Raw genomic sequence first — 23,000 nt, 5'->3', positions numbered from 1 at the left:
ATATATATATATATATATATATATATATATATAGTATTTTACTGGTATTGATAAGTCACCTTGTCCAGATAAAGATTGCATATTTAATTTTCACATAAATCGTTCTTTCTGCTGTGAGAAAATTCAGTTTTAGCCCTTTATGCTAATATTTTCCATTTCTATTGTAATTAAAACAGGAACAATTCTTTGTGCCTGTGACATTTCATATTTTACACTAATGTTAATTATTGTAGCTAATATTTGTAAGCTTAAATGAAGACCGTTTCTAACTCATAAAATTTTCTTATTTTTCAATAGAGCATAGAAATATGCCATTAGCTGATGCTATGAATCTTGTGGCACGCAACTTTGAACGTTATCTCCAACAAATGAAAGAGGAAAACAATTCTTCAAAACCTGCACCAACTCAAGTATTTGATCCACCTTCATTTGAGATCAGATATTTGTTAGATCTATTAGCTGATAGCCGCCATCTCTCAATTGAAGAATTGGATAAAGTATTGCTGTATGTCTCTAATCGAAAGAAGAAAATGATGGAGATGAACATGCAATCTGCTGCCACAGAAGGTCAGTTCTGTTTTTTTCTTTTTCTGTGGAATATAATCTTTTGGCACACCAGATTATGCAAAGCATTTTTAAAAAATACTTTTGATTCTTTTTCTATCTTATATTGTTCTTCCTCCTTTCTCCACTCCCTTCTTAGAATTCTCACATCAAAAATGAGTGTGAGAGGTCGTTACATAAACTCCGCTAATTACTATCTGTGGGGAATTTTAACTGTTCATTTCATTGTCAGTACCGCCCTGTCACATAGGTCTCATACTTGATCCAACTGAACCAGTATATTTTCTGAGATAGAAACAGAACAACCACACCTTAGCAAAATATCTTGACTATTTCACCAGGATATACAGACAAGGATTAAATCCAAAGACAAAAAGAAAATAAATGAAATATACTTCCAACCAAATCTTTACAGATAACAGTGTCATTCTATTATTTACAGATACCAGATTAATGGGGAAATGAATGTAAATAAGCTCATAAGCTCTGCAGAAATGAGACAACAGCATCCTTAATTTTTTTTTTCTCCTTTGAGTATCTAATGGATCTAGAAGAGTTGTGATCTTATTTACAAGTGGTATCAACTACTGGCAGCTAACAAGATCTATTTCTCTCTTTGTCTCTGCCTGTTCCTTTCTTTCTCTTTCTCTCTCTCTCTCTCTCTCTCTCTCTCTCACCTCTCTCTTTCTGCTAGTGCTGCCCTTAAAACACAATCTACAAACTGCCATCTGAATGAATAAATGAATACTGTTGTAAAAAAACATTGGGGCTACAGACATCTTGCTTGCCTCTTGTTTTGGCCACCATTCTTCTTAGTCTTGTTATAAATAGCATAGGGCATCCATCTTTTTTTCTGGGTGATAGGCATGTTAAAACATGTCACGCCACTCTGTTTAACACTACCTGGCCCACAAATGTGTTTAGTGGGATTTTTTCTGTTGCTTGCATTCAAACCAGATTTCCAGCTGGAGGTTCTCATGACTTATCAACACAGCATTGTCTTTTACACTTTCCCAGAACTAAATCTGCTGAACAGCATTCATGGACTTTGTTCCAACCCAGATCCTCTCATCACTTCTGAAAAACATGCTGCCTCTTGCCAAGGCACAAATTTCTCAACCCTTACCTACAGACAACATCTCAGCTGTGCAAGCTACACTTTTTGTTTAAACTTCACACCAAAAGATCGTATCTGCATACACGTTGACTCCACTTCCACTCCACTGTCACTCATCTTTCTCACTTAAATATCAGCGATGACAACTTCCAGTTACTCTGGCTTAAACTTTCTTTCCTTCACTACTCCTAATACGTCTACTCCTGCATTTTATGCCACATCATTTCACTTCACTACCTCTCCAAAGTCATCATCTTCAGTAATTTCAATACTACAATTCTTCTTGGTTCTCACATATGCCACATCAATGCTACTAGTGGAGAAATGGATTCTTTTGTAATCCTCAGTTTTCTACATCAAGTTATTCCATCCTTTACGTCATGCTCCCTGACCAACACACAGACACTACAGATAGCCTTAACTTCTTTCTTGCTTCCAAATTTATCCTCTACCATATCATAACCCTCCCCTCTGTATTTATTCTAACTATCCCTAACAACACATGTGCTTCACTCCTGCCGCATCAGAAACTGGTGTGTGACTGAAACTATTCTCTTAGGAATGTCCCTCCACAACAAAAACTGACACCCTGCGTCCTCTGATTAGTTCACTCATAGCAGCATTGCAACTGTTCAAGAAACACAACAGTGTAGTAATGACTAGAGAAACTCATCCTTCAGTAAAAAACTAAATGGCATTTACTTAGCACAATAACTCTTGCAAGACCACTCTCTGAATCATCAAGGATACATCCATGCATCACACCACTCTTGAGCTCTCCCACCACTCAAAGTATAACCAATCCTTCTAGTCTCATGCCTTAATGATATCCACCAATTTTACAAAATCTTTTTTTAATTCTACTTTTCAATCATGGTAGTTCTATGAGCAGTATTTGCAAGAATGATTTTGCTTTAACTACCTGCTTTGCATCCATCTCCAAGCTTCAAAAAGATACTTCCTGTCACTTCAAACTAATAAGGCCATCTACCCTGACAATGTCTTTTCCATTTCTATCAAACAATGCACCTGAAAGTTTGCTCCTTATAGGAGCAAACCTAACTCTGCATACTCTCCCTCGTAACAGAGGTATAACTAGATCTTTAGAAACACACTACAGTTTGCATGCATCCCATTCTCAAGAAGAGCACCACTCTGACCCTATCACATTCACTTTCATTATCACATATGTAATGGAGACAACCATATACAATAGTGTTCTCAATTCCAGCTTGCATATAACTTGATCCAACTACTGGAGACCTCTCCTATATCACTCACTAATGGAGTCTCATCCTAGAGAAATTTGGTGAATGCAGTGTTGTTATCCTCAGCATTAGCAATGGTGAAGTAAAGAAATCAACAGTGTTTGGCTTGTGAATCTCATTAGATTGTACTATCATGGTGTGTCGAAAGAGCTCTTTCTGTCATGTCCAATAATGTCCACTCTTTGCAGAAGGTACTACATGTCATTCTTCCCTAACCAAATATCATCTTCATGCACCTTAGACACCATACATCAAATCTGCACTGACTCCATGAACAATGACCTGGACTGTATCCTCCAGTGGGGATATATGATCTTGTCTCTTTCAATAGCAAAAAATAACAAAACTACTTTTTAGATCAAGAAAACATTATTGCATCTCACCCTAAAGAGAAACTAGAACCCTCGTGATCACTCCAAATTTTAGACTTCAGTATCACCAAGAATCTCCTATGGCAAAATCATGTTGTTAACATAACTGGAACTGCATCTCAAGGACTGATTCTTTTGGGGGCCAAAAAATACTTCAGTTCCCAAAAATTACTGGCATTCTGCAAAGCTTAGGTGAGGCCCACAATGGAGTATTGCTCTAACATCAGGGACAATGTTGCTGTTTCCCATACAGGGAAAGCTACTCAACTGGTTGGTGTAAAGTCACTCACTGACCACTCAAGCTTTTGGTCAACAGATGTGCTGCATTCTGTCTCAGTGTTTTCTCTGCCTCCTCTTATTTCCTGTATTGTGTCCAACATGGGTGTTGAGAGACACCAAGCCCTTCCACCTCAGAATGCCGTACTCATGTTTTTCCTTGTCTCAATGTAAGTGGAACGTTAACAACATTATTATCTCCTTTTTATGAATTTTATATTAACTACAATTTTTACTGATATTACTGTATAGATGACCGCAGAGAAAGAAAAAGCTGCAATTTGGCGAAAGCGATGTTGGTAGAAAACACTTAGAGGCAGTATATTTAGAAGAAACTGGGACTTCATTATTATTTTTGTTTCTTTTCTAGTGCATCTAGTTCTCTATCTTACAATCAGGCTACAACTAAATTCATGATTTCTTTACTTCACTGTTGCATTCTTCTTTGTCAGAAATATTCCTTTTATTTCTCTGTGTATGTTTGTTGTTATCAAATATCCATAGAGAATAAAAAGATCATATCTAAAATATATTCCAAAAGAAAACATTGCTGGGAAGATGAAGGTACAAACTATATGTTGGTATCAGTGAACAACAATTATTTCCCTTATCTTTGTCAAATGTTATTATGGACATATACTGTATATTGATAACAATATTAGTAAAATAGTGGTTCAGTTTATCTTTTTGTCCTTCAGGTTCAGGTGGCTTTAGAGCCGAAGAGGATAAGCGAAGAATTGATAGCAAAATGCTGTTACAGCATCCCAACCAGCAGAAAGATACAGATTTTCAATCTAAAATATTAAGTATGATTACTTCTAATACCGCTGGAGATAACTCTGCTGATGGACAGTCATCATCACTGCTCAATCCTCTTCTTCGTACCAAATCTGATGCTGCAATGAGCAATATGGAAGATGTTCCCCCTGATTTTTTTGGAAATCCTTCAAACATGAAAGCTTTTATCAACTTTGAAAACCCTACTGTTAAAAGGGCTCTTGACAATTTGATGCAGAGTGGGCCTAATATCCTTGAAAATATTACTGCTGTAGCAAAAGGGCTATCTTTACCTCAAAGAAGTGATAATTTACCATTTGATGGAGTGAAAAATCATCCCCGTTTTCCAACCAATAATTCTGGACCTAGTTCTATGGACCGACACATCCCACAATGGGGTCCACAGCGGGCTTCACAAATGCCTAACACGGGCATGAACCAAAATTTGGCAAGCAGACCTACTCCATCTTCAGTAGGGATCAGTAACCGTTATTGATTCTGAGATACACTATTTTCTGTTCAATTTGATCATATTTCCCTGTTATACTATGAATTACATGAAGCAATACTGCATTGAAAGTCTGAATTATTTTAACCAAACATAACATATACTTGTTATGTTTGACAGAAAAAAATAGATATTCAAAAAAAAATAGATCTTCAAAACTGACATTTTCCTTCACTGTCTTATATCATCTCCACAAATCTATCATCTTACTAGCATTGATCACTCATTCATGAAATACTTTCCTGATTTGTGTATATTGAAGAATTTCCTCCAGTGAGCAAATTGTTTTTTGCTTTTTTTTTTTTCAACAGACAGACATTCTCATTGTGACTGATGAAGGGAAATATTGTTTTGTTTCCGTTGTTGTTTTTATATCACATGCAAACTATTGGTTGTAAATTATTTCAGTTTTAACTTGTATATTATCTGGTATAGTGCTTGCTGAAGGCATTTTACCACAAAGTTTTATTCCATAAAATCCATTATAATAAAAACTGCAGAGAACAATGTTAAATAACTATATAACATTGTCTTGAATTTAACACATTGGTGCCAGCAGAATCAATGGATTGAATTTTTTCTGCACCACTGCAAATGTTTACCTTATCTCATGAGATCTGTTATAAAATGGTGATAGATCTGTCTTTTGTATCTTTCTTGAGAAAACAGAAGGTGTATATCAATTTATATGTACAATTTATCACCTGATAATGAAGTATATAGTCCAGCTTATTCTCTAACGTATTGTGTCCTTGATAAAGGCAGATTGCTTGCTCTCAGTTGGCTTAACAAGCTCTTTTAGAGCAGCAGTTGTTAATTTATAATTGATAGTAGTATAGAATGAGATACATACAGAGTATTTTTTTAAACAGACACCCAATTTTACCATAACATTCACTTAAAACCTTACACCTGAACTTTTTTCATGAGGCTGTACATTTGCCTACCATAATGCATTGGATCTCATTACTGTTATAAGCAGCTAGTTTTGGAGGTATCAGTTTATTAGATTCTATCATGACTCCCCTTGTTATGTATTTTTAATTGTTTTGTGTGTCTTTCAGTTAGTCACTACTGTTCTAAGATAAAAATACTAAAAGTGTACATTTCATGGTTAGACAGTAATTATTATAATCATTAGAAGGCAGCGAGCTGGCAGAATCATTAGCATGCTGGACGAAATGCTTAGCGGTATTTCACCCGTCACTATGTTCTGAGTTCAAATTGCACCAAGGTCAACTTCGCCTTTCATCTGTTTGGGGTCGATAAATTAAGTACTAGTGAAACAATGGGGTTGATGTGATCAACTAGTCCCCCTCTTGCCAAATTTGAGGCCCTGTACCTCCAGCAGAAAGGATTGTTATAATCATTAGAAGTATTCATAGTTGTATATAGAAGGCTGTGTTTGACAGAATTGATAGAGTGGCAGGAAACAATGCCTTGTGTCATTTAATTATATTCTGAGTTTAATTCCCGTCTGGCTTGACTTTGTCTTTCATCTTTCTGAATTTGATAAAAATAAGTACCAGTTAAGTACTGTGTCATTTAAATTGACTATACCCCACCCCAAACATACGTGTCCTTGTACCTATATTAGAAGTTCTTGTTATTTTTATTTTTACAGTGGAATGGATAACGCATTAGACATGCATTAAATATACTATATTTAGTTATATCTCTTTGCGTACCAAATTCATATACCATCGAGTTCAGCTTTGCCTTTCATCCTTTCAGGGTTGTTTAATCTGAATTAGAGACTTTCTTGTCAATGTTCAAAGAGGGAAACTTTGGTATTTTGTTCTGTAGATTACTTTTAACAATGCACAAAGTCAACTGTGGTAAAATTTTAAACTTCAGAAAATGGGATACTTAAATTATAGCTAGTAGAGTATCCATTCGATTATCTTGAGAATTTACTAAAGGAGCTGGTTAAGACAACACAGTAATGTTATTCAATATTTAATTTCAACAACAGATGATTTAACCCCCAAATAGTAATTAAAAATACTGCTTGTTATTTGCTATTTTGAGTCAGTGAACACCTTACAACAATTGTCTTTCTTGCCTAATGACAATAAATTTATCATCATCATATTTAAAGTTGCCAGAGTGTAGTAGTAACTTATGTTATTAATGTTCAAACCCTGCCAGTGTCAGATTAAATATACTGGGTATAATCAATTTATATATTCTTCTCACAAAATTGTCCATGTTAAGAAAATTCATCATTATCATTGTAAATAATCAGGTTTTTCTCCTCCCTCACAGTTGGATGCTTAGTATTAGAAAGGGTCTCAAACAAACCAGCATAGAGAACTAGATGTAAAATGGTGAAACCATTTCCAAATATGCTGCATTGCATATAATGAACATGGCAGTTGGGTAGTCTATTTCGTTACTTGCTTGACTATTTTACATGCTTATTTGACATCTACTGGGTATGCTCTTTCTCCATCCATTTTCTTTCCAAAATTCATTTTCCCATTCACAATGTTTTCACCCAGAATATAAAACCTCTTGTAATATTTCACCACAATTTTCTTATGAGTCATCTGAACAGCTATTGAAATATATCATTTACATCTTGATCTCAGTGTCTGGCTACTACTGCTTTTAAGAAAGGAATAAACATCACAATTTCCAACCCCACTTTTATACATCCAAACTGAAATCTCAGGTTTTATACTTTGTATGTAAGATGCCCATTGTAAACATCTATATCTGAAGGAACAGTCTGTTTCTTGTATATTTTTCCAAATCATCATAATCATCAAGATAATCTATGTATACTGTTAATAGATCCTTCCCCATGTTTCATTTCTCTCAAAATCACTAGGTTTTGTGTTACACATACACACACATTGGGCTTAAACTCATAACTCTTTGTTATTTAAATCACTAAACAAATTATTATTAATATCATTATAATTTTGCTAATGACTGCGTCTTTGGATGTTCTTATGCTACATTCCTATCAACAACATCATTTATTAATTTATAGCCCTCTCTTTTAACAAGTAGTGTGAGATGTCAGCCATTTCAACCAAAGTATAATATCACTTTATTCCATTTTAGATATTTTTGTTTTAGAAAAATTTAAATCTGTAGAAATATGCTGCTTTCATAATAGATATTTTCTAAAAAAAAATCTGATTAAGACTAAGACAGTAGTCATATTACTAATAGCAGTTTGTGTGATGATACAGTGTCCCCTCTAACATTTTATAAATACTACACAAAGTAGATACGGTTACATTAAACTACAGATCTCTTTATTTATTTAGGTGAAAAATAGAAGATATTCTCATTTCTTAGTTGAATACTTGACTTTAAAGTATTTAACCTTGGCATTAGCGTAGATAAGGTAAAATTCAAATTAAAGAAACTTGTGATGGACTGTGTTGACAACAATGAATGCATAAAATAAGTTCATTTGTTGTGAGGAGTGAAAAATATGTTTCAAGCTTATGACCTTATCTGTAACTAACAACATGGAGAAACATCTTAGAGAAAAAAGTGAGGAATTATTTACTCTCAAAAACTTAAACAGTCAGTTAGTTTGTTACATAATAAAGAATTTGAAGAGATTTAATAAAGTTTTATCCAGCTGTCAAACAGAACATTTGGAATAACTGGCTATAAGTGTGTTTAACATGAATTGATAATGATGGTCTAATTTGTCAAAACAATAAACACTCAAGTGAGCTAATACAAAACCAGGAGATACACTGTTAAGCACTGTATATGTAACATTGCTCATAGAATCTGTTCATTCTATTGGTTTTATTTGTAAATAGACTCTTGATATTACTTGTAAATAAACAGAACACTGCTTTGTCCAATTAATACTGACTCATTTGAAATAGACCTAAGTTGAATAAACTGACCATGGTACCAAATAGCCATATTGCTATGAAAGAACAAAACTAAATTGCTTATTATTAAACAATCTTATTGATAAATACTATACTGATGTCTTGGTACTAGTCTAGAAAAGAAATAGACTACTGTATGATGTATCCCCTATCTCTATGCTTTTGGTCTTTCCATCTGTATAACATGCCCTGACAATATACTCAGTTCTTTCTTACTCTGCAATTCTCACCTTAACTGTCTCACTAATGTCTAGCTCTTCAGAAACAACTATGTAACTCTTTCCATTGGCAAACTGAGCTGAGATATATTCAGTGGTTTAGAGTTCACTCTAAGAGCACAGTAACAAAACTGAGACCAATTGAAGAATTAAATGAAATAAGTGTGAGATTCCAGCGAAGTAGAACAATTGCTCACCCAACAGCTTAGCATTTCTAATAAACTGAAGTGTTGACTTATGGATTTCATTGTCAGTATTTTCAATCAAACCCTTAGGTGTTTTAAGCATGACTCTGTTTTATTTCACTGATTTCTTTTGTTTTGTCTTAGAATCTTCTACTTCACATTTTTCAATGTTAATTTGGTTTAAATACAGAGATTAGATGATAGTTTCACTGCCTACTTCAATCTTTAGCAATATCATGTACAATTGTGATAGTAAAGATAGTTGGAGCTGTTGCTAAGAAACAGAAATAACTGTGGCTAGCAACATTGTATCTGTAGAAAGACTTTTTGAAATGGGTGCTATTGGTGTAAAATGTATAGGTTCTTCTTGAGCTCTGACTTAATGTCTCATTTATTTATCCCAACTCATTGGATTCATTACCATTCAGTCTGTGTCTCTTTTTTAATGACTGGTGTGGCCTCCCAGCTATCCTATGAACAGTTGTACATATCCTTTATGCACAGCATATAGAACTGCAAGCATGTAAGTTCTTGTTTATTGTGTGTGTGTATATACACATACGCTGTACTGCAGAAATTTGGCTAGTTTTAAAGTGACTTCAGGTCTTATAATTCTGACATCACTGAATGAAGAAAAATTTATTTTTATTTCATTTTTGTCATTTCAATCTCTGTATTAAGTTATTGTCGTTTATTGTTTGATAAAGAAGCTTTAAAATAATGATTACTCAAAACAGTTTAAGGTTAACCTAAAATTTTAGTCTGTGATATTTTGACAAAGAATCAGTCTTGTAAATAGTCAGGCCAGGCTAAAAAATATGCTCATCTTCAGTTTCCGTTAGTTCCCAGCTATCTTGTGTAAACACTTTACAAGAGGGTGTAGCTATTGAAATGTGTATTGCAATATTTGATTTTTACCTTGTGAAGATATTGTATTTACAGATCATTTAATTACAATTTTAGAAAATAAAAAAAGTTGAAAGCCTAATTGAGTCTGTTGTTATTTGTGTAATGTGATGCAGATATTTGGTCAACTTGTTAGAGAGAGATTGGTTTTAAAAGTCAACGAAACCAACACTCACTACTCTTGCAAGGCTACTAATTTGCATAAAATGTTACAAATCTGTATTAGACAAATTAATTTGAATAAAAGTTTGTCTAAATAATTTGTTCATGGTTTTTAAATTTGTTTCTTTGTAAATTACTAAGTGAATAAACTCATTGACTTATAATTTTCTCATTTTTATTGAGAATTTAAATAAAATTTAGACTGTTTCTTAGGTTGCTGTGATGCTACTTCATGGTTGTGAAATTCTTAAAAATATTATCATGGTCATCATCAACTTGGGCTACATGATATCCTTCCTTTAATGAAATAGAGTATCACGCAGTCACTACTCTTAGCTATGCTATTCTGATGTGAACAGGCCTGTTCTGAAGGATGCAGAAAAGAATCTGCTGGAACTCCAGCCTCAGCCAATGTAGTGACATTCAACTGGACCACCCATTAGTTGGGGACTTGAGTACAGTTTAACATCATCCCCAGGATCTTGATAGTGAAATAACCAATGACCAAGCCACCAAGATAATTGGAAGTGTCAGACTGCTGCTGCTATCATTTTCCATCACAGCTGTAGGGAGCACATATCTGGACCCATTGTAACTCTGGCCTGAGAGCTTGTTAGCACTTTCCTAAGGTACCACTTCAGGTTCCTGGAGAAAGGGGTGAGTTTGCTACTCTTTCACAGATTGATGTCAATACGTTTTCTACACCATACCTGTAAAAACATAATTCATGTTGCTTGTTCAGTAGAACAGAATCTAATGTGATCCAGAGAAATGCTGTTAGAATACAGGAATTGATATTACTAACAAGTGTCATATTCATCTCATATTCATTTACCAATTAACTTCTGCCCTTGAAAAATTGAAGTTCTGGTAAGTGACTGTCTCTGGAAAGAAAATACCCTTAAGACATGTTTTCCCTATCAAGGAAAATATTGACTTAAGTTTTTATCTCAAAATCTATCTGGTTTATGCTACCCTAAGCAAATTAATGTGTAAACTTAGCTTGTTGTGATTTTAGAAGATGGTAACTGGAGAGATTGTTATTAATAGCAACTCCAGCTACAAAGAGATGAGTTGTTCTGAGAGATTGTTTGATAAGATGTTTACAAGCTGCCAATATAATTGAGGATATGATGATGATTCCTATGGTAGAAAATGTGGATCCCTCACCTATACTAAAGTAAACCAGTTAAAAAGTAGTAGAATTTTGTTTATGATTCACAACAGACTAATCCAAGAAATGAAGAGTTTAATATCCAAAGGTCATTGAAGAAAACTTACTAATGCAACTTGTGGAGCAATCATCATTGGAAATAACTTTTTAAATATCAGTTGAACCGTGAAGAAATGAATCAAGTTTATAGATGAAGAATGTCATGGTTTGGCTTTAAGGGACAATTTAATCATTTAAAGGATTCTTTTTTTCTTTATTATTTCCTGTCAGCTGTTTAAATACACTGTGTGCTAAATATTTCTGAACAAACTTTAACAGACCGTGAATGGAAGCAACCTAACATGTTATAGTGCATGTGACAAATTTTAACTTTGTCATTTCTCTTCCAGATGTATAAATGCCATTAACATAGCAAATTCCTATCTGACACAAAAAAGGAAACAATATATCATGCTCTTGGCTCTATCCATCAACCACAGCAATTTAGAAATCATCAGTTTCTAAATCATGACCAAGTCCTTTGTATAAAAATGTGTCATCTATGGCCAAGAGGTAAGACATTCTCAGAAGTCAGATGTCATGAAGACCAGTTCATGTTGAACCAGAACATCATCATCAACAACAACAACCCCAGTAGGTCAATGATGGTTATTGCTGAGTAGTTCAAGATGGTGGAGTCCGTTATCCAATGTGGGGTGCCTGGAGACATTGGTTGCAAATAAGTCTTACATGAGGAGAGAACAATTCTCATCAAGCAAGAGCTGGATGGACCATGTGATTATATGACCTCTTAGCTATACTGATTTGAGTTCCCTGGACTGCTGCATTTGAGGTATCATTGAGTGGTGGGGGGTGTCAAGAAGAAAGGTGGTAGATAATATGAGCAGAGAACACCTAATCTTGGAGCATGCAGTTACTTCCATGGCTGCATCAAGGTCATCATTGAGACTGAGGATGGCTTTGTTAAATGACATGTTTCTTTGATATCTGGTTAAACAATGTGTGCCATTTTTTGTTTGATGTCTTGTTTCTCTTTGTGTTTTTTTGTTATTCTTGGTGACCTGGTGCATCTTGTATTTAGATCTCGTTTTTTTTTCAACAGCTGATGAGCACTGATGCAGCTTAATGTTCAGTGTCAATCATTTTGACTATAACTCCAAATAGAGATTTTTTTTTTCTAATATAAACAGTAGAAATCCCAACAGAAGTAAAAGAAATATTAGGTTGGTGCAAAAATGTGGCAGTTTTTGTTATTTTAAACTTTGATTCTTTTATTTCATTGTGTACATGCAATATACCATTTTAAAGAGGCAGTTTTCATCTATTGATTCTTGCCAATAGTTTTATTTTTACTGTCCAACCCATACTGGCATGAAAAAAATGATGATGTTTATTCTTAGACTATTAAATTAAAGGTGTGAAAAAACACAAGTGATTTCATTGCATGTGTTCAAATTGGATTGACGAGGCAATGGAAACTGCTAATAATATCAACCAAGCATTTGGCCTGGGGACCATCAACAAACATTTAGTTCCAAAATTTTCATAGTGAAAATGAGGAATATTTGCAGAAGACATGCAATTGATTACCATTAATTAAGCTGACCCACACAAAACAACTGTGTTGCAGAAGAACTAAATGTTGACCTTTCAACAAATGTGTGCCATGTGGACTCAACGAAAATTTTAAAACACACCATTATGTTGTTTGCTCTGTACTTCTTTGGCGCAACACTAACAATGTATATCTTGACTGCTTTGTGATGTGGAAAAAAAACGGATTCATATGACAACTGATTGCCCTCCATGCTGGACTGAAGTGAAGCATCAAAGGAAGGTTATGGTCAATTCCTGCAGGGCAAATGGAATCATCCCCTCATATTTCTTAAACCCTGATGAAACCATCACAGCAGAGATGCCTAGAAATAAACCAAAATGCCCCAAGAATTGCAACATTTATGTTCAGTTTTAGTCAAGTGAGAAGTACCAATTCTTCTCTATGACTACTCTTAACCATGTCTCATAAATGACTGCAGAAGTTAAATAGACTAGACTACAAAAGTACTCACCCAGCTGACTCACCAGACCTACAAAAGGTCTTCAACATCCAAGCATTTGTTCAAAATGCCTTCAAAGAATTCATCTGTTCCAAGACAAACAAAATTCAATGCTACTGAGATAGGATTATTTTTTGTTGGCAAAAATGTGCAGAATCTAATGGTTATTTTGATTAAGAAGCTTTAAAATAATGATTACTCAAAATTTATTCTGAGTTGAGATATCTTGCTTAAAGTTTATGGTTAAAAACTGTGATTATTTTTACTCCAACCTGATACTATTTGAAAGTTTTTTTTTTATTTTGTGTTACTATCACATTAATAAATGTTCTTAGGTTTGTTTAACATTTTAGTAAAATAGAGGTGAATTTTCTGCTATGAATCTGAACTCTTATTACTTATTTTTTCTAATGTTAAAGTTTATTGTCTTCAAAAAGAAGCATTTACATGCACATTTGTATGCACATATTGATAAATATATCTTAACTCTGATAAAGCACAATTCATTTACTCTCTGAACTGCATATATTTTAGTAATATACTTTTATTTCCAGTACATATCACATCTTTTTAAATATTTGTATCTAGCCAACAGTCATGAAAGCACTTTATTATATTTAATCTGTTTAATGAATGCCTTATACTTAGAGAGTTTTTTTGTTTTTGTATGGATAGACAAACAGAACAAAATTGCTATAGTTTCATGTACGGGTGAACTATGTGACAAAATTGGTCACTGTTCTAAAATGCAACAATGTCCAATAATCATGTTCAATTGGATCTGGGCTACATTTGAAGCATCAGTACCACATAAATTTGTTAGAAACCTAAAAAATGCAGATTGGGAGACTGCAGCTGTTTGCTTTATCAGTAAAGAACAGCGAGATACTGAACATGAATACAGATTACATAGAACAGGGGGATAATGGAAGGTAAAACAGAGTATCCAACCATATCAATCGTGTAACTAAAAAGAACAGTACTAAAATTTGAATAATGCATCACAACCAACTCAATTAATAGAATGTCCTGGAAATGCATGCTCAAAACAGGCCTCACCTTCCTGTCAGCCCTCTCTGCAATTCTAACATGGGTCAGATTACTGATGAACCCAAGGAGTGTGCAGAGCTTATTGGTGAATGCTAAGCTGGCATTTTTACTGTTGAAAATCCACCAAATTCCCAAACATGTCTTTATTTTACTTCTGCAATACTGTTACACTACAGCAAGCATATAACTATGCTTCTGACCTTAATGATGTTACTTATCTGCTCCTCAGATGTGATGGCCTCTTCCAATTCTGCTTTAATAACTGCATTACCCTAGAACAGTGGAAAATTGCCAGTGTTGTTATTCTGTTCAAAAAAGGTAATCACATGTCACCTATCAATTAGCATTCAGTCATTCTCACTAACTGTATTGCTAAATTGATAGACTCCTATGTCAGAGAGACACTCTGAAACTTTCATAATTTTATTTGACCCTCACAGTTTTGATCTAACTCATCTAATTTCTTAAAGACATCACCTGATTTATAGACGATGGCTCATGGCTGGATGTTATCTGTCTCAAATTCACCAAAGTCTTTAATTCTATCACATACAGATGATTTAAGGTGAAGCCCTTTGCATTGGGCATGAGGGCTAATCTATATAACAAGTTGAAGTCCTTCATTGTTGGTCAAAAAGAGGGAGTCACAGTACTAGGACAATATTCTGTATCCGACTTGATGATGTCTGGAGTCCAGCAGGAATATTAGTCCCCTGATGTTTGTTGCATATATTAGCAAAATAGATGCTAACTTGAAGCATGTTACTATATTAGAATAGAACCCATACACTATAAATCTCTCCTTCAATTTGACCTGGACACAGCAATGGATTGCTGACTGGACACTGAAGTTGGCTGTAGACAAGTGTACTACAATACATGTTTAGAGGAACCCAGAATTTACCTACTCACTCCACAACATCAATATCAGTCTACTGGTGAATGTAATTTAGGCATTATTGTCAACAATGATCTATGTGAGACAAACCATCTCTAAAATCACGAAAAAGGCTGAAGGTGTCTATATATCACTCAGTAAGACCTTTGTCAGCTACTCACAGCTATATATGGCTACGGTACATCCATACTTTTTCGCATCTCTAGTCTGGAACACTCATCTTGTCCAGAATATCAATCTACTGGAAGCTATCCAGAGGCAGATGAATAACCTCTGTCAGTCACCATATCTTGAACCATCAACAGCTTACTCATTAGAAATCCATAAGATTATCCACTATTTTCCAACAAAATTCTTGCCCAATTTTACTTTAATTCAGTACTTTTACCATTTGTAATACCCTTGACTCTCAAAGACACTTTTTTTTTTTTTTCACATTCAGAATTGTTGAAGCATCAACTGTCAGCTGTCAGAACATTGTATCTTCAAAAATATCATGCTTCACAAAATTCACCTACACCCTCCTGATGTACCTGTGCACCCCTTCCTCTTTTACTCATCACCTTTCTGTCTTCTTATGTTTTATCCTGTCCCTATTTACTTGAATTGTTACTGCTTTCTGTCCCCCATTTTACCCATTTCCTACTTGTGCACCTGTACACAATAAGCTTGTTGTTGTTATTGTTATTATTTTCTATTTGGGAAAATATTCAATTATATTTACTATTACCATAATGACCACTTTCAAACTGTTTTTGATGGTATTCGAGAAGGATAGAAATCCTTTAAGTTACTTTCCTCTTACTACATAATCTGTCACTTCTATATTAATCCTTTCATTAGTATTAAAATAGGGAAACCCTATATACTTTAAGGCCTTTAGTCTCCTACCATTTAGAGGATAACTAGAGATTGTGTTGTAAAGGGTTGTCCAAGAGGAGAATTATAAACTTTTAAGTAAACTCCAGAGCATTACTATTACTTATTTGATGAGTTTTAGACAGTAAAATAAGTACCTTCATTGTCACCATCAGTTTACATTTGTTTTGCTTTTGCCTAATCTGTATACACTGTTATTTCAATAGCTGATAATAATATATGTTTACACTCGACCTTAACTGCCTCTTACTAATAATATTTGCATAGTGCTTTCATTCATCTCTAGAACAGTGGAAAATTGCCAGTGTTGTTATTCTGTAAGATATCAAAGAAACCATCCTATATGTGTAGATCTTTCATTGAGACTGTTGTAGTTAAATTCCTGTTTTAACAGTTCCGGCAGTAAAATATCATTTAGTTGTAAATTAATAGTTAAAGGCAAAAAAGGACAAAATCAACAGTAACAGATTACCAATCTTCTCTTCTCTGCGTGTATCAGATGATTAGAGACTGCAACAAAGCCATCATACTAGCTTAGAAAAATGGACATTAAATGAGGATACTCATGGCAGTCGTCATCATCATCATCATCACTTAATGTCCACTTTTCCAATGCTTGCATAGATCAAGCAGAATTTGTTGAGGCAGATTTTCTACAGCTGGATGCCCTTCCTCTCACCAACCTTCCTGTTTCCATGAAAAGTAATATTTCTCCATGGCCAAACATGTTTCATGGAAGACTGGAAACATCATTTGTATGACAGTGATGCTTGTTGACAACCATCACATGATGTAAAGGCAAGGGTACACAGTACACACACACATACATACAGTCCAACCCAAGCCACCATGGAACATGGGCAACAAATGATGTTAATGGTGTGGCAGGCTTCTTTCAGTTCCTGTCTACCAAATCCACTCAAAAGACTGGTCAGCCCAGGACTGTTGTAGAAGACAGTTGCCTAAAGTGATGTTCAGTGGGATTGATCCTGAAACTATATGATTAGAAAGCAAGCTTCTTAACCACATCGTCACACTTGTGTCTATTGGCCATTCTTGCGCCTGATTTTCCTCATGATAGTGTACAGGAAATTATTTTAAGATTGTATTTACAATGTCCTAGTAATCTTCTCTACTTTTAGAATTTTCATAATATACAATAATAATTTTGTCCATAAGTGGGGAACTTTTTTGTAGTTAAAGGCTACATTAAAGAAAATTATATTAAATATACAGAAAATGTTTATTATAATCATCAATATAAGCCTAACTATGGCTGCGTGAATACAGAGTTTGCTGTGTTACCACTTGGTCTCGCTTGTTCCAGATGATATGCAGTGGCATTTTGAGCAAGTGTCTTCTACTGTTTCTTGGGCCGACCATTGCCTTGGAAGCTCATATCTGTGTGCATGCTAAATCTTCCATGTCCTCACATGAAAAGCATTGAGCAAAAAAATAACATTGACATTTCCACACTAACAAATCATCCTGTAGCTCAGCATTCAAAGGTGAATAAAGTGAAAAAAGACTTATTGGAAAGCAAATAAGGATTAGTGATAGGAAGTGCAATATCTTGTCTACTATACTATGCACAATGCATATTCTTTTAACCCATACTAGTATGGAATAGTGGATGTTAAATGAAACTTTTTTAACAATTTAAGAACATTAGAATAAATATACCACTATGATCTACAAAAATTTATTTTTATGCAAAATCTATTCCTTTTTCAGGTGGCTGCACTTAAGGGCGTTTTTATTCTCTAGACAACAGTACAACCTGGCCAGAGAACTCCATGTTAGTTCTGTATTCTGATATCCATCTTATTCTCACCCACCTCTAGCTCTTTTCACTATAGTAACATAAGATGGTTTCTTTGATATCTTACCAAAAGCTTTCTTCAATTGAGTTGTGTATTTTTGAATGACTGATCCTTCCTGAGGTAAACCTACATTGGCTCCAATCTCATCTGGTACTTGCAATCAAGGCTCAAAAGTTTACTCTTAGGGACCTTTGGCTCTTGTAAACTTGTTGAATGCATTTCATGTCTTCACCTAAATCCACTTTGTGCACTTGTTTCTTGATATCCTCGTTATTCCTAACTCCTTTGAACTTTGTTCAATTTCTTCCTTCTCTTCACTTGAATTCTCACCAACTCTACTATATCACCACCACTAATCTTTAATAGCTCAAATCAGATTCGAATTTCAGAGTTTTCTTTTGAAATTGAGATTCAATTCGAAATGTTTGAAAAATAATGAAATTTAAATTTGAACATATCAAAGAATTTCAGTTTCAGATTTATGCATTTATGTACGGGTCCATCCTTTACACTTGTTTAATATGCGTGATGTCATTTGTTTGGAAATTAACTATTAAAAACTAGTATTTAAGTAGTAGATTTATATGTATGACTGAGTAGATAAATATAGAAAATAGAAACAACTTTATTTGCAGGTTGTTTCTTTATAGTCTTTTTGGGGTCAGACTACTACCTTTTCCATACCCTTTCAAGGAGAATGTCTGTGTGTGTGTGTGGTTTTTATAAGTCAATCAAGAGAAATTTTCTGGTATTTTCTCATAACTTGGTGTTGTTTATTGTAAAACCAATTATTGTCTGGAAATACATCTTTTATGAGTTAGCAGTAGACACCCCTGGTTAAATGGGCTGTATTTTTGTAATTTTTTTTTACGAAATCTCTGGGTGACATATTTTTCAGCTGGAAAACATGCTAGTAACAGGTGGGGTGGGGGGTTTACTCAGAAAAGGTCACTACTTATTTTAGTTGAACTGAGGTAATGTAGAATATTGTCATGCCCAAAAGTCTAATAACATATTTACTGTATATATATATATATATATATATATATATGTCATAATATGCTAACAGCTTAATAACTTTTCCACCCAACTTATCACTTCTTTATATCTAGATCCTTTTCCGGAAGGCTGTTCTTAAGTGCCTTCTTGATTACAGTACAGACAGCTATCAGATGCATCCACATCTGCATTAATGATAGAATTAGCAAGATTAAATTATGAAGTGTAATAAGAACCAAAATTGAGTTGATGGGGATAAAGTTGTGTATTATTAGACTTAATGAAGAATCATATACTCTTAAACAAATTTCTATATTGTGGCTAACTTGTTACCTTTCATATTTAATATAATATTTTTAAAAGTCATTTTTTAAAATTTTGTTGTAATTCAGTACATTAATTAAAATTCATCTATAGAATCGTATTTATTTCTTGTTCACTTTGGTTACAATCACCATTGAATCTCACTAACAATTAATTTTCTTTTATGTTTCAGAAAACAGATGGATGCGTATGTAGTGCAAGAACTCATGTACGGCATTGACTTGATGCAGGAGATACTGCAAAATTTGACGAAAAACCATTCTGAAGGATATGGAGAAACCATGTCTACCTTTACCCAGCATCTCATGTGACATCATTTTCAGAAACATTCATAATTATATATAAAGAAAAAAATTCTTTTATTTTCCAGACATCTTTGTTAGATGATTCCTGTCATTTCTGTGTATTGATCACCTCTTTAGGACATTTTTGTTGTAAGAACTGTTTCCTGTCCAACTTATTGGTTTTACTGAAAAGTTTAAAGACACCTAAATCAATAGGATAATGAGAGAATATCAACTGTTCATGTAGCCATCCATATCTTCTGTGGTATTTTGTTTAAAAAAAACCTGGAAAATCTCATCACATTAAACTGTCAACATCCTATTACTACTGTTATCAAATATGATATCAATCTAGTACCACTTCCAATAACTCTAGAATTACTATCCCCTGTCATTTCTGCAGAGCAAAAGGTGGCTGTGGGTTTTTTATTAGTCTTTCACAATGAATTTACCATGATTGCAATTTCAGGTATGATGTTAACACTAAACTGGGAGTTTTTGAGTTTACAGGTTTATTCAGTTTTTATTCTGCTGTCTTGTCTAACAAAGCTTTTGAGTAGTTCTGATATATCGTTATCAAATTATCTCACAGAATACACTTGATGTCGGAGCACAAATGATGTATCCTCCAAATCTTAAATTTTATTGTTCTATAGTGAATAAAAGTTTGGGAGGTGTTATTCTTGATAAAACTCCAATAAACAATTGGTGACTTTAAACAACCCTTCTCTAACAATGTCTCCTCTACCATCATTTACTTCAATTCCCATTGTTTTCAATTATTCACTGCTTTAATTCATCTAAAAGTAATTCTTAATTTTAGAAACAAAACAAATTTGAATTCCATTCATCAAAACATTCGAATTAGTCTCCAGCGTCGTCAGTGTAATGTTATATAGATGTTTAGTGTTACCTCATTCACCAACTACATTTTCTCAGAAAAGAAAAAAACATTGCTTTCTTCTCTTTAATCAACAGCAAATATTTCGTCAGTGTAACATCTACAGAATTTCAACATCCCAACATTACTTATCTTCATTGTTTATCCATTATATTTAACCTAAAAATATTGTTTCTTGATTTCAAATTCATGTTCTCAATAAAAAGGTGGTCATACATTTATTTCAACTTGTATTACATTTCTTCATGTAAATTTCTCTTGAATCAGAAAACTGGCACATGCACATAGATCTATCTGCCCCAAAGGGAAGTCATTTTTTTACTTTTTTATAACATAGAGAAAGAGTTAATTGGATCAGTTTCAGTTAACAATTAGGGACAGTTATAGGAAGTTTGAAATGCTTATGGTTAGTGTTTTTAGAAAATATACCTTCTGATGAAGAACTTAGGTAGCCAAGAGTTTTGATGTTATTTGAGTTTTGATGTCAATGATTAAAAGAAGCATCCCATCAAAAAGAAAGGGAACAGTACTCCAGTGATATGGAGTATCAACAGCTGTTAAGGTGGACTGTTTGGAACAGTTTTGCCACTTTTAGGAAACTTCCAGAAAGTAACAAAGTATTAGATTGTGGGGCAAGCGAAAGCAAAATCATGATGGCACGTGTAAGACATTCGAGCGAGATCGTTGCCAGTGCCGCTGGATTGACTCTTGTGCAGGTGGCACGTAAAATACACCATTTTGAGCGTGGCCGTTGCCAGTACCGCCTGACTGGCCTTTGTGCCGGTGGTATGTAAAAGCACCCACTACACTCTCTGAGTGGTTGGCGTTAGGAAGGGCATCCAGCTGTAGAAACTCTGCCAAATCAGATTGGAGCCTGGTGTAGCCATCTGGTTCACCAGTTCTCTATCAAATCGTCCAACCCATGCTAGCATGGAAAGCCGACGTTAAAGATGATGATGATGTTTTACACTGAACTACCTTTCTGGTAACCATGGCAATTCCAACTTTTTCTTCTGTTCTTAACTTTCAGGACAGTTCTTTATTTTTATAACTTCTAGAACTCCTTTTTTTAGCTTCCATATTATTTCGTCTGCTTTCCACACTGGCATAAGTTGGACAAGTATCAGGAGCTGAGGTAGTTCTTATTCAAAGTTACTGTTCTCCCAGATGGGTTAGAGAACCATGTCTCACTTGTACATTTAATCTTTAACTTGGTTACTATGGCTAGATGTTCTTATAAACCACTTTACCAAGTGAATGGCTACATTTTATTGCAGCACCAGTACCAGAGATGTCCTTAGCACCAGTACCAGTATGTCCTTAGCAAAATGAAAGAATCCTCTTGAGCCTACATTGTCTATACTTGTTTGTCAATCACTTTACAGAGTATATGGGGGTCAGTTTTATTGTAACAATGGTGAAGTTCTTTTTTCTTTTTGCCAGGAAGGAAGGCAGTGCCCATGACCCATTACAAGGCTTCCCAGACTGGTGGGAAGGAGAAAGGTGTTCTCAAACCAGATTTCTGGTTTGAATGCTTGCAACAGAGAGATGCCAGGTGGTGGTGTTAAAATGGATGATAGGTTAGATCTACCACCCAAATAAGCCATGATGGGATTTGAATTCAAAATGCATTAAACTGAAACAAATACCACAAGGCACCCAGTTCAATGTTCTTACAGTTTCACCACTTCACTGTCTTGGATTGGTACCTTTTTGTCTACCCTTAAAATATGAAAGGTAAAGTTGATTTCAGTGGGATTTTAGCTTGGAATTCAAATCATTAGAACAAATACCACAAAGCTTTCTGTGCGACACACAAATGACTCTATTATTTGTCTTTTCACCCTATACATGTCTATATCTGAGAAGTTGAATAGAGTGAGTGAGTGATGAGCAAAAATATGGTGGGGCAAAGGTTACAAAATTATAGTAGAAACAGAGCTATTGAGGCAAGAGAGACTAGTGGCTTTCAGGAGAAGGAATGATGACTGGCAGTATTGAAAGGGTGTTGGTAAGAGGTATTGGGGCTGATATTCTTAGTTACACCAGCAGACTAATACAGTAAAGAGAAGGAAGTACAATTGGTGGAGAGATGAGAAAGTGTCAAAATGGCAGGGGATGTAGCAGATGTAGACTTGACAATAGCATTTTGGATAAAGAAACCCAATTATATGTGTACTTATTTATATGTATATAAGCACATACACAAAGATTTTGCCTATCCCATGATGGTATGTGTGTGTATGGTCCAACATATGTCAGGGTGCTAAATGATGATATATATATAACAATTGCAGCGTGGAAGGTGTTTATAAGCCATTTAAAATAACACACAAAATCCGTTAGATTCACTTCAACATTTAAATTTAATTTGTCAAAATATT

General features: G+C 34.4%; 1 protein-coding gene across 5 annotated transcripts in view; it reads left to right on the top strand.

Annotated features, from left to right (window-relative positions):
* LOC106882203 (nuclear receptor coactivator 5) overlaps nucleotides 1–20,837 on the top strand; it is a 92,750-nt gene extending 71,913 nt beyond the window's left edge. For 2 of the 5 annotated variants that reach the window (XM_014932809.2, XM_014932800.2), the window contains exons 9-10: nucleotides 298–567; nucleotides 4,295–10,147. In XM_014932809.2, coding sequence (XP_014788295.1) covers nucleotides 298–567; nucleotides 4,295–4,869 — 845 coding nt within the window. In that variant the 3' untranslated portion in view covers nucleotides 4,870–10,147. Of the gene's footprint in view, nucleotides 1–297; nucleotides 568–4,294; nucleotides 10,148–14,737; nucleotides 14,827–18,019; nucleotides 18,084–19,603 lie in introns of those variants that run through there. The other 3 variants (XR_001410971.2, XM_014932812.2, XM_014932818.2) reach the window with 3 other exon arrangements.
* Nucleotides 20,838–23,000: the final 2,163 nt, after the last annotated feature.

Source organism: Octopus bimaculoides, chromosome 1 (genome assembly GCF_001194135.2).
Source record: "Octopus bimaculoides isolate UCB-OBI-ISO-001 chromosome 1, ASM119413v2, whole genome shotgun sequence".
Classification (NCBI taxonomy): domain Eukaryota; kingdom Metazoa; phylum Mollusca; class Cephalopoda; order Octopoda; family Octopodidae; genus Octopus; species Octopus bimaculoides.
The sequence above is the reverse complement of the archived record's forward strand: the minus strand, read 5'-3'. Positions and strand labels throughout refer to the sequence as shown.